Below are 12,220 nucleotides of genomic sequence, written 5' to 3'. Positions count from 1 at the left end.
TGACACTGTTATGGGGTCCCTGTGGCTGACACTGTTATGGGGGTCCCTGTGGATGATATTGTTATGGGGGTCCCTGTGGATGACACTGTTATGGGGGTCCCTGTGGCTGACACTGTTATGGGTCCCTGTGGCTGGCACTGTTATGGGGGGTCCCTGTGGCTGACACTGTTATGGGGGGTCCCTGTGGCTGACACTGTTATGGGGGGTCCCTGTGGCTGACACTGTTATGGGGGGTCCCTGTGGCTGACACTGTTATGGGGGTCCCTGTGGCTGACACGGTTATGGGGTCCCTGTGGCTGACACGGTTATGGGGTCCCTGTGGCTGACACGGTTATGGGGGTCACTGTGGCTGACACTGTTAGGGGGTCACTGTGGCTGACACTGTTATGGGGTCCCTGTGGCTGACACTGTTATGGGGGTCCCTGTGGCTGACACTGTTATGGGGGGGTCCCTGTGGCTGACACTGTTATGGGGGGGTCCCTGTGGCTGACACTGTTATGGGGGGGTCCCTGTGGCTGACACTGTTATGGGGGGGTCCCTGTGGCTGACACTGTTATGGGGGGGTCCCTGTGGCTGATATTGTTATGGGGTCCCTGTGGCTGACACCGTCCTGAGGCGCTCTAGTCTCCGGGTTGTCAGCCTCCTCCTCTCCGCCGCCTGACACCACATCTGCCTCACGTGAATCCCGCCGCCCATTTATATACCGCACACGTGACTGGTCAACGCCCGCCCCCTGCTCGAGGTCCCTCAGGTGGTAACGGCACTTCTGGTCTCCATAGTTACCGGGAGCGGAGGCTCCGAACTGACAGTCGGCTGGTTCCTATAGTAACGGACCGGCGTCTGGTTCGGTTCGGATTTGGTTCTGGCGGTGACAGTCCCGGTCCGCTTCATGGAGTGTGAGGCGGAGATCCGGCGGAGGCTGCAGGAGGCCGGGCAGGAGCAGCTGCTGCGGTTCTGGGACGAGCTGGGCTCCGGGCAGCGGGAGGCTTTACTGGCGGAGCTGAAGCTGCTGGATGGCCGGGAGCTGCGGGAGCACTGCGGCCGGGCGCGGGCAGCCTACGTGCGGGAGAGCGGCTCACCTCAGCGGCTGGACGAGCGGATGCGCCCGGTCCCCCCGGAGTTCCTGGGGAGCGTGAGGAAGAGCCGCCCCGCGGAGCTGGCGGCCTGGGAGGAGGAAGGTGGGTCCCGGGGAGCCCCAGGAGGGCCCCCAAAAGTGCCGGGAGAGCGCCCCCCAAAAGTGCCGGGATAAGCGAGTGCCCCCCCAAAAGTGCCGGGATAAGAGAGCACCCCCAATACTGTCGGGAGAGCGCCCCCCCCAAAAGTGCCGGGATAAGAGAGCGCCCCCCCAAAAGTGCCGGGATAAGAGAGCGCCCCCCCAAAAGTGCTGGGATAAGAGAGCGCCCCCAAAAGTGCTGGGATAAGAGAGCGCCCCCCCAAAAGTGCTGGGATAAGAGAGCGCCCCCTAAAAGTGCCGGGATAAGAGAGCGCCCCCCCAAAAGTGCCGGGATAAGAGAGCGCCCCCCCCAAAAGTGCCGGGATAAGAGAGCGCCCCCCCAAAAGTGCCGGGATAAGAGAGCGCCCCCCCAAAAGTGCTGGTATAAGAGAGCCCCCCCAAAAGTGCCGGTATAAGAGAGCGCCCCCCCCCCCCAAAAGTGCCGGTATAAGAGAGCGCCCCCCCAAAAGTGCTGGGATAAGAGAGCGCCCCCCCCAAAGTGCCGGGATAAGAGAGCGCCCCCCCCAAAGTGCCGGGATAAGAGAGCGCCCCCCCCCAAAGTGCCGGGATAAGAGAGTGCCCCCCCCCAAAGTGCCGGGATAAGAGAGCGCCCCCCCAAAAGTGCCGGGATAAGAGAGCGCCCCCCCCAAAAGTGCCGGGATAAGAGAGCGCCCCCCCCCCAAAAGTGCCGGGATAAGAGAGCGCCCCCCAAAAGTGCTGGTATAAGAGAGTGCCCCCCCAAAAGTTCCGGGATAAGAGCGCCCCCCCCCAAAAGTGCCGTGATGAGAGCGCTCCCCCAAAAGTGTCGTGATGAGAGCGCTCCCCCAAAAGTGCCGGAATAAGAGAGCACCCCCCAAAAGTGCCGGTATAAGAGAGCCCCCCCCCCAAAAGTGCCGGGATAAGAGAGCACCCCCCCAAAAGTGCCGTGATGAGAGCGCTCCCCCAAAAGTGCCGGGATAAGAGAGCACCCCCCCCCCAAAAGTGGCGGGATAAGAGAGCGCCCCCCCCAAAAGTGCCGGTATAAGAGAGCGCCCCCCCCCAAAAAGTGCCGGGATAAGAGAGTGCCCCCCAAAAGTGTCGGGATAAGAGGGCGCCCCCCGGAACTGTCGGGATAAGAGAGCGCCCCCCCCCCCCCAGAACTGTCGGGATAAGAGAGCGCCCCCCGGAACTGCCGGGATAAGAGAGCGCCCCCAAAAGTGCTGGGATAAGCCCCCCTGAACTGCCGGGATAAGAGAGCGCCCCCCTGAACTGCCGGGATAAGAGAGCGCCCCCCTGAACTGCCGGGATAAGAGAGCGCCCCCCAGAACTGCCGGGATAAGAGAGCGCCCCCCCCCAGAACTGCCGGGATAAGAGAGCGCCCCTCCAGAACTGCCGGGATAAGAGAGCGCCCCCCCAGAACTGCCGGGATAAGAGAGCGCCCCCCCAGAACTGCTGGGATAAGAGAGTGCCCCCCAGAACTGCCCCGGGATAAGAGAGCGCCCCCCCCCCCCCAAAAAGTGCCGGTATAAGAGAGTGCCCCTCCAAAAGTGCCAGGATAAGAGAGTGCCCCTCCAAAAGTGCCGGGATAAGAGAGTGCCCCTCCAAAAGTGCCGGGATAAGAGAGTGCCCCTCCAAAAGTGCCGGGATAAGAGAGTGCCCCTCCAAAAGTGCCGGGATAAGAGAGTGCCCCTCCAAAAGTGCCGGGATAAGAGAGTGCCCCTCCAAAAGTGCCGGGATAAGAGAGTGCCCCTCCAAAAGTGCCGGGATAAGAGAGTGCCCCTCCAAAAGTGCCGGGATAAGAGAGTGCCCCTCCAAAAGTGCCGGGATAAGAGAGTGCCCCTCCAAAAGTGCCGGGATAAGAGAGTGCCCCTCCAAAAGTGCCGGGATAAGAGAGTGCCCCTCCAAAAGTGCCGGGATAAGAGAGTGCCCCTCCAAAAGTGCCGGGATAAGAGAGTGCCCCTCCAAAAGTGCCGGGATAAGAGAGTGCCCCTCCAAAAGTGCCGGGATAAGAGAGTGCCCCCTCCAAAAGTGCCGGGATAAGAGAGTGCCCCCCCCCAAAAGTGCCAGGATAAAAGAGCGCCCCCGGGAACTGTCGGGATAACAGAGCGCCCCCCAGAACTGTCGGGATAAGAGAGCACCCCCCCAGAAGTGCCAGTATAAGAGAGCGCCCCCCAGAACTGCCGGGATAAGAGAGCGCCCCCCAGAACTGCCGGGATAAGAGAGCGCCCCCCAGAACTGCCGGGATAAGAGAGCGCCCCCCACAACTGCCGGGATAAGAGAGCGCCCCCCACAACTGCCGGGATAAGAGAGCGCCCCCCCAGAACTGCCGGGATAAGAGAGCGCCCCCCCAGAACTGCCGGGATAAGAGAGCGCCCCCCAGAACTGCCGGGATAAGAGAGCACCCCCCAGAACTGCCGGGATAAGAGAGCGCCCCCCAGAACTGCCGGGATAAGAGAGCACCCCCCAAAAGTGCCGGGATAAGAGAGCGCCCCCCAGAACTGTCGGGATAAGAGAGCACCCCCCAGAACTGTCGGGATAAGAGAGCGCCCCCCAGAACTGTCGGGATAAGAGAGCACCCCCAAAAGTGCCAGTATAAGAGAGCGCCCCCCCAGAACTGCTGGGATAAAAGAGCGCCCCCAGAACTGCCGGGATAAGAGAGCGCCCCCCAGAGTCATTGTGCCCCAATATTGGAAGCATTAACTCAAACTAGTACTTGGGGGGCAGTTCTCTGTACCCCGATTATGTCCATTGTGCCCCCTGGTCATACCCGCTGTGTACCCCGTTATTGCCCAGGTCACATTTTATCAGTTATCTGCAGTTCTCGGACCTTGTACCCGGGTGTGCCAGCCTCACAGGACATATAATGCCGCCATTCCCTCGGCTCCTCAGTTGGAGAACTTTGTACCCGGTAAAATATATTAAACTCTGCAGCCTGCTGTGCCCCAGTGCCACCCAGTGTGACCATTATATACACTGTGCCACCCAGTGTGACCATTATATACACTGTGCCACCCGGTGTTACCATTATATACACTGTGCCACCCGGTGGGACCATTATATACACTGTGCCGCCCGGTACGGCCATTATATACACTGTGCCGCCCGGTACGGCCATTATATACACTGTGCCGCCCGGTACGGCCATTATATACACTGTGCCGCCCGGTACGGCCATTATATACACTGTGCCGACCGGTACGGCCATTATATACACTGTGCCGCCCGGTACGGCCATTATATACACTGTGCCGCCCGGTACGGCCATTATATACACTGTGCCGCCCGGTCCGGCCATTATATACACTGTGCCGCCCGGTCCGGCCATTATATACACTGTGCCGCCCGGTCCGGCCATTATATACACTGTGCCGCCCGGTCCGGCCATTATATACACTGTGCCGCCCGGTCCGGCCATTATATACACTGTGCCGCCCGGTCCGGCCATTATATACACTGTGCCGCCCGGTCCGGCCATTATATACACTGTGCCGCCCGGTACGGCCATTATATACACTGTGCCGCCCGGTACGGCCATTATATACACTGTGCCGCCCGGTACGGCCATTATATACACTGTGCCGCCCGGTCCGGCCATTATATACACTGTGCCGCCCGGTCCGGCCATTATATACACTGTGCCGCCCTGTGTTTTTAATGTCCGGCCATTATATACACTGTGCCGCCCGGTCCGGCCATTATATACACTGTGCCGCCCGGTCCGGCCATTATATACACTGTGCCGCCCGGTACGGCCATTATATACACTGTGCCGCCCGGTACGGCCATTATATACACTGTGCCGCCCGGTCCGGCCATTATATACACTGTGCCGCCCGGTCCGGCCATTATATACACTGTGCCGCCCGGTCGGCCATTATATACACTGTGCCGCCCGGTCCGGCCATTATATACACTGTGCCGCCCGGTCCGGCCATTATATACACTGTGCCGCCCGGTCCGGCCATTATATACACTGTGCCGCCCGGTCCGGCCATTATATACACTGTGCCGCCCGGTCCGGCCATTATATACACTGTGCCGCCCGGTCCGGCCATTATATACACTGTGCCGCCCGGTCCGGCCATTATATACACTGTGCCGCCCGGTCCGGCCATTATATACACTGTGCCGCCCGGTCCGGCCATTATATACACTGTGCCGCCCGGTACGGCCATTATATACACTGTGCCGCCCGGTACGGCCATTATATACACTGTGCCGCCCGGTACGGCCATTATATACACTGTGCCGCCCGGTACGGCCATTATATACACTGTGCCGCCCGGTACGGCCATTATATACACTGTGCCGCCCGGTACGGCCATTATAATCAATGTGCCACACTGTGCCGCCCGGTACGGCCATTATATACACTGTGCCGCCCGGTACGGCCATTATATACACTGTGCCGCCCGGTACGGCCATTATATACACTGTGCCGCCCGGTACGGCCATTATATACACTGTGCCGCCCGGTACGGCCATTATATACACTGTGCCGCCCGGTACGGCCATTATATACACTGTGCCGCCCGGTACGGCCATTATATACACTGTGCCGCCCGGTACGGCCATTATATACACTGTGCCGCCCGGTGTGACCTTTATATACACTTTCCCGCCCGGTGTGACCTTTTATATACACTGTGCCGCCCGGTGTGCCCAGGGATAGATGAGCTGTGATCTGGCGGCACAGAGACATAAGGGAGCAGCGCCACTCTCCTCCACAAGTCGGGTCTGGTATTGCCCCGATCGTCTCACGTGAGCTGCTTCTTTCCTCCCTAGTATTGTTCTCCCGGTCGGCACGTATAGGGCGAGTGACTAAACCTGCAGTAGGCGGCACGCGGACGGACGAGGTGGCGGCGCTCTTCATGGCTTACAGTTTTCAATGTTTTCCAGGTTACCACCAGATCTCACAGAACAGGGTGGCCGTCCTGCTGCTGGCTGGCGGTCAGGGCACACGTCTGGGGGTGACCTACCCCAAAGGGATGTACAGCGTGGGGCTGCCCAGCGGAAAGACTCTGTACCAGGTCCAGGCGGAGCGCATCCTGCGTCTGCAGCAGTTGGCCGGAGAGAAATACTCCACGCGGTGCATCGTGCCATGGTGAGAGCGCCTCCTCTGACCCCACAATGCTCTGCCACTCTGCACATACCCATCATCAGGGAGCTACCCACGGCAGGGGCATCAGTCTAATACATGGATGCCCTGTGTAGTGCCCCCCCTCTTTTACTGCGGGCCTAATAGTCTCAGCAGCCAATCAGATTGCATCTTTCATTTTGCAGACTACAATATAGCAGCAAGCATGTGATTGGCTCCCGCGGGTGCTACGTGGTATATAGAGGTCTCTTCATTCTTGCCCCCCTCCCCCCCCCCCCCCCCCAGGTACATCATGACCAGCGAGTTCACCCTGAACCCCACGCAGGAGTTTTTCGAGGAGCACAACTTCTTTGGCATCGATCGGGCGGACGTCGTCATGTTCGAGCAGAGAATGCTGCCCGCGGTCGGGTTCGACGGAAAGGCCATTTTGGAGAGGAAGGACAAGGTCGCAATGGCTCCAGGTAAATGATAAAGGAGCTTACGCTCTCCATTATTAAAGGGGTTCTCCGGGCTTTTAATATTGACCTTTGCTCAGGATCGGCGGGGGTCCGACACCCTCCTTCCCTTCATACCGGGTGTCAGACCTCCGCCAATCTGATATTAGTGACCTATCCTGAGGACAGGTCACCAATATGAAAAGCCTGGAGAACCCCTTTAACATTATAGAATACGGAGGGCAATCGCTTACAGTGCAATTACCCAGAACCGCTTCCCTGGCAGCAAGTGGTCGCCCGTCGTCCCCCTGGACTTGCTGTAACTCAGTGCACCGTCCCAAGGAATTGCCTTTTTAGCAGTTTCCTTCCGTTTGTGTCCTTCCAGATGGTAACGGCGGCCTGTACAGAGCCCTGGCTGACCACCGTGTACTGGAGGACATGGAGGCGCGAGGCATCTCGTCTGTCCACGTCTACTGCGTGGACAACATACTGGTGAAGATGGCCGACCCTGTGTTCGTGGGGTTCTGTGTTTCCAAAGGAGCCGACTGCGGCGCCAAGGTAAGTGAGCTCATTGTAGGCTCACCCTTAAAGGGGTTGTCCAGGCCTACTCTCCTCATCTGACATTGGGCATGGAGAGACTTGCGAGGGTCAAGTTGCCAGTCATCTGATGCCAGGTCCTAGCGTGCATGTCACGTCTGGCGGGAGACCATGCCTGCACCTCCCCTTTAAAGGCCTCCTCTTAGATTACCAAGCACAGCGCCGTCCATTGTGTGGTGGCTGTGCTTGGTATTGCAGCCATGTGACCGATGAACATGACATCACTGGTCGTGTTGCTCGGTGGGGCACCCCAGCCTCTTCAAACAGCTGATCCGATGACCTAAGGAGAGGCCATCAATAGGAAAATCCCAGGAGACCCCTTTAAAGGGGGATTCCTATCATAGACATATGGAGAGATTATCTTAGACATGTCTGATGGCTAGGACCAGTTCCCCGATTCCCAGTGGTCACTGGCGTGTTCCATCATTCAGTATAAAGAGCGACCTTTCACGTTGCCCTTTTATATGGCTCCCTGTGTACGTAGATGTTGGGGGTGATTGCCCGAGCAGTTGTATCAGGTATTAACGTGACCATTGTTTTCCCCTGGATTGCTCAGGTGGTGGAGAAGTCGTACCCGTCAGAGCCTGTCGGGGTCGTGTGCCAGGTGGACAGCATCTACCAGGTTGTGGAGTACAGCGAGATCAGCCCACAGACGGCGGAGAAGCGCAACCCGGACGGCAGCCTGACCTACAACGCCGGCAGCATCTGCAATCACTTCTTCACCCTGGACTTCCTGAAGAACATGGCCGGGTCAGTGGCAGGTGCCCTTTAAATAGGGGCATCCACACACAGCACTGATTGGAGGAGCCCTCCAAACAGCGCCCTCTATGGGGATCCCCGGGCAGCACCTATAATATAGATAGTTTATGTATAGTGCTGTCCCCTTTAAGGGATTTTAAAGGGGTCCTCTCACTTCAGTAAGTGGCATTTATCATGTAGAGGAAGTTGATACAAGCCACTTACTAATGTATTGTGAGTCTCCATATTGCCTCCTTTGCTGGCTGGATTCATTTTTCCATCACGTTATACATTGCTCGTTTCCATGGTTACAGACCACCCTGCAATCCATCAGGGGTGGTCGTGCTTGCACCCTATAGGATAAAGCACCAGCCTATGTGGCTCCCATGGTCCCGGCCTCCAGAGAGGTTGACGCTTATTCCTTTACTGTGCAAGCACGACGACCACTGATGGATTGCAGGGTGGTCTGTAACCATGGAAACGAGCAATGTATAATGTGATGGAAAAATGAATCCAGCCAGCAAAGGAAGCAATATGGATAATCACAATACATTAGTAAGCGGTTTGTATTAAAGGGAACCTGTCACCGGGATTTTGTGTATAGAGCTGAGGCCATGGGTTGCTGGATGGTCGCTAGCACATCCGCAATACCCAGTCCCCATAGCTCTGTGTGCTTTTATTGTGTAAAAAAACCCTATTTTATACATATGCAAATTACCCTGAGATGAGTCCTGTCCCCGACTCATCTCATGTACAGGACTCATCTCAGGTTAATTTGCATATGTATCAAATCGGTTTTTTTTACACAATAAAAGCACACAGAGCTATGGGGACTGGGTATTGCGGATCTGCTAGCGGCCATCTAGCAACCCATGTCCTCAGCTCTATACACAAAATCCTGGTGACAGGTTCCCTTTAACTTCCTCTACATGATAAATGCCACTTACTGAAGTGAGAGGACCCCTTTAAGCATAAGAAATTCAGCCGTTTTCTAAATTTCTTGCCATTTTTAAGATCTCTGTTTGCTGTTAGTGAATGGGATAATTTATTGTGCCCATCTGCTCTCATAGGAATCTCTGCACCTGCTTCATGTTTTCACTGACAGCAAGCAGAGATAATGAAATCTCAGGAGGTTGTTATCCAGTTGTTACAGTTAAGGTCTCATTGCAGGACGCTAGAGCAGCGGCTGGGGTACCATGTGGCCATCAAGAAAGTCCCCTACGTAGATGAAGAGGGCAACTTGGTGAAGCCCACACGACCCAACGGCATCAAGATGGAGAAGTTTGTGTTTGACGTCTTCCAGTTTGCCAGGTGAGTGGCATTCCCTGCGCCGGGCACCACCGCAGCCCTCTGTGCCCGTGCGGATGACGCCAGCTTTGTCTCTCTTGGTTTGCAGGAACTTTGTGGCATTTGAAGTTGAGAGGGAAGAAGAATTCTCCCCTCTAAAAAACGCAGACACAGCCGATAAGGACACGCCGACCACGGTCCGGCGCTCGCTTCTGTGGCAGCACTACCGCTGGGCTCTGAAGGCTGGGGCGAAGTTCACTGATGCCAATGGCCGTGCCATAGCTGAGAAGTCCGGGTTGGTATCCAGTGTATCGCACAGTGCCCGTCACCGCAGCCTCTCCGCTTACACATCTTGCTTCTCTTTGTAGTGATCCAGAAGCGGAAGACCCCCCTGCCGTCTGTGAGATCTCCCCTTTAATCTCCTATTTTGGGGAGGTGAGTAAAGATGAGCACTCTCTGCGTTAAAGGGATAGTCCATGATTTACCCATCAGTTCTAAAGGCTTGGAAAACCCCTTTAAGACCCTCATGCCAAGACATATAAAGCTGTGTGGCAGTAGGCTCTTAAAGGGGATTTCCGAGCCTTTAGAACTGATGACCTCTTCTCTGGATAGGTCATCAGTAATTGATCGTGGGGGTCCGACCCCTGTCGATCAGCTTTTCGAGAAGGCAGCAGCGCTCGCAGTAGTTCCTCTGCCTTCTCTCAGCTTTTCCAAGGCCACGTCACATTTAGAGAGGAGCGAATTTCATGTTATGAAATTCGTTCACGCTTCGTTTGGCGGTAAAGGCAGAATTGCGTTACGGCTTCCGTTACCACGGACCATAACGCATTTCTATAACAGAATGCCTTTAGAAAAGTCTACGGGCTGCAAAACGGATCCGTCCCGTTTCCATTATGCAGGGGAGGCCTCCAAAGGCATTCCGTCATAGAATTATGTTATGGTCCGTGGTAACGGAATCCGTAACGCAATTCTGCTTTTACCACCAAATGAAGCGTGAACGAATTTCATAACATGAACGTGACGTGACGTGGCCTTCGCATCACTGCTCCATTCGTATGGTGGATACAGGACCCCTGAAGAGAAGCCAAGTGTGAGAGCTGGACACTCTGTGACAGTCTGCACATGCTCGACCACCACTCCACTCATGCGATGGACACAGGACCCCTGCTCTCAGCAGAGGTGCATGGGCGCCGCTGATCCATTCATTTCTATGGGACGGCTTTGTACAAGCGCTGGAGACGCTCTGACAGTCTCGTAGAAGAATAGAGCAGCAGTGCTCGACCGCCGCCCCATTCATAGGGTGGATACAGGACCCCCTTCTCATGATTGGTGCGGTGGTGGCGCATGTGCACTGCTATTCCATTAAGGCCCCATTCATACCACCGTATTTTTTGGGTCCGCGTCCGATCCGCAGTTTTACTTTTCCATGTGCCTGTTCCACAGTCCTACAAAATAGATGGAACATGTCCCATACAGAAATAGGCATTGCTATAATGGATCCGCAACAAAAAATGGATGCAGCATGCACGTCATCCGTATTTTTTGCGGACCGCACTTGAATGCACCATCTCTATGTGATACTTCCTTCTTATCCTGTAGATAGGGAATACTTTGAGATTTTGGGACCACCCCTTTTAAGGTCTATTGTATTTAGGGGCCCTGTGGCCCCATAGAGTAGAATGTGAACAGTAGATTACATTTTCCTAGTTTTTTGGGGGGGGATTCGGCTGTATAAGGGTCTGATCGTTCCCCTCCCCCGTATTATCTGACCCCTGCAGGGCTTAGACGCGCGTCTGAATAACCAGGACATCTCGTCCCCCTTCATACTGGACGTTCCGAGGGTGTAGGAGGAAATGAAGACCTGAGGGCGGAAGGGCCCCAGCGCCGCGCAGGAGCCGGTGTGCCTTTATAATCCGTCGCTTCCGCTGTGAATCACTGCCGTGGGCCTCGGCAGTTTACTGTAAAAGCTGAAACCAAAAATGGAGGACGCTGGACATCAGCCCCATGAGGACCACAGGGTATACATTTAAGGACCACCAATGGGTCCTCTCCGTACTGTAGTGTTGTCCTGACGTCACCTGAGCGACCAGATGTGGTTTCTTCCTGATGTTTTAATTGGTTGAAGTCTGTCCCTCGCCCCATCCCTCTACACACTGTTCTCCAGTTGCATCCAGCATGAACATGCCAAGCTGCAGTGTAAAGCATGGGGGAGAGACAGCAGCAGCCTAAGCCTTTGATGAAGTTGACACAGATAATTTTGACTCCGACATACTAGAGGCTTCATGTAAAATGCCCATTAAAGTCTCTTTTCTAATCACAGGGTCCCTTTAACTACCACGCCTATTAATTTGCAGCCACGTACAATACGGAATCAAACGCTGCGTCAGCAGATCAGGGGAGATTCGGCAGCAGAGCTTTGCCCCTTCACAATCCTCGCAGTCGGCTAGACGCTCAGTAAGAGTTTTGGTGCGTAGCCTTAAGGGCTCATGCACACGACCGTATGTATTTTGCAATCCGCGAAAAATACGGATGACGTCCGTGTGCATTCTGAATTTTGTGGATCAGCCGGCCCCTAATAGAAGCTATCCTTGTCCGTAATGCGGACATTAATAGCAAAACGGAATGCACACAGAGTAACTTCCGTTTTTTTTGCAGACCCCTTGCAATGAATGGTTCTGCATACGGTCCGCAAAAAAACGGAACGGACACGGAAAGAAAATACATTCGTGTGCATGAGCCCTAAGAGTGACCCTTAAAAACAATGACCTATGGATGGAGTGGAAGTCGCCAACACCCCTCCGTCCAGAAAGAGGGAGCTGTAAAAGGTAGCGGGTGCCGTATGTAGAGCAGCGTGCGCCACATCACCCGCACACG

The 12,220-nt window shown here is 55.6% G+C and overlaps 1 protein-coding gene across 1 annotated transcript; it reads left to right on the top strand.

Annotated features, from left to right (window-relative positions):
- Positions 1-568: 568 nt before the first annotated feature.
- LOC122946324 (UDP-N-acetylhexosamine pyrophosphorylase-like protein 1) lies at positions 569-11,660 on the top strand. The gene is made up of 9 exons (XM_044305879.1): positions 569-1,178; positions 6,092-6,296; positions 6,576-6,751; positions 7,110-7,282; positions 7,878-8,071; positions 9,230-9,370; positions 9,456-9,641; positions 9,715-9,781; positions 11,125-11,660. The coding sequence occupies exons 1-9, from the start codon at positions 890-892 to the stop codon at positions 11,191-11,193; spliced, it is 1,500 nt and encodes a 499-aa protein (XP_044161814.1). The 5' UTR covers positions 569-889; the 3' UTR covers positions 11,194-11,660.
- The last annotated feature ends 560 nt before the right edge of the window (positions 11,661-12,220 follow it).

The sequence above is a fragment of the Bufo gargarizans genome, chromosome 9, assembly GCF_014858855.1.
Source record: "Bufo gargarizans isolate SCDJY-AF-19 chromosome 9, ASM1485885v1, whole genome shotgun sequence".
NCBI lineage: Eukaryota > Metazoa > Chordata > Amphibia > Anura > Bufonidae > Bufo > Bufo gargarizans.
The sequence above is the reverse complement of the archived record's forward strand: the minus strand, read 5'-3'. Positions and strand labels throughout refer to the sequence as shown.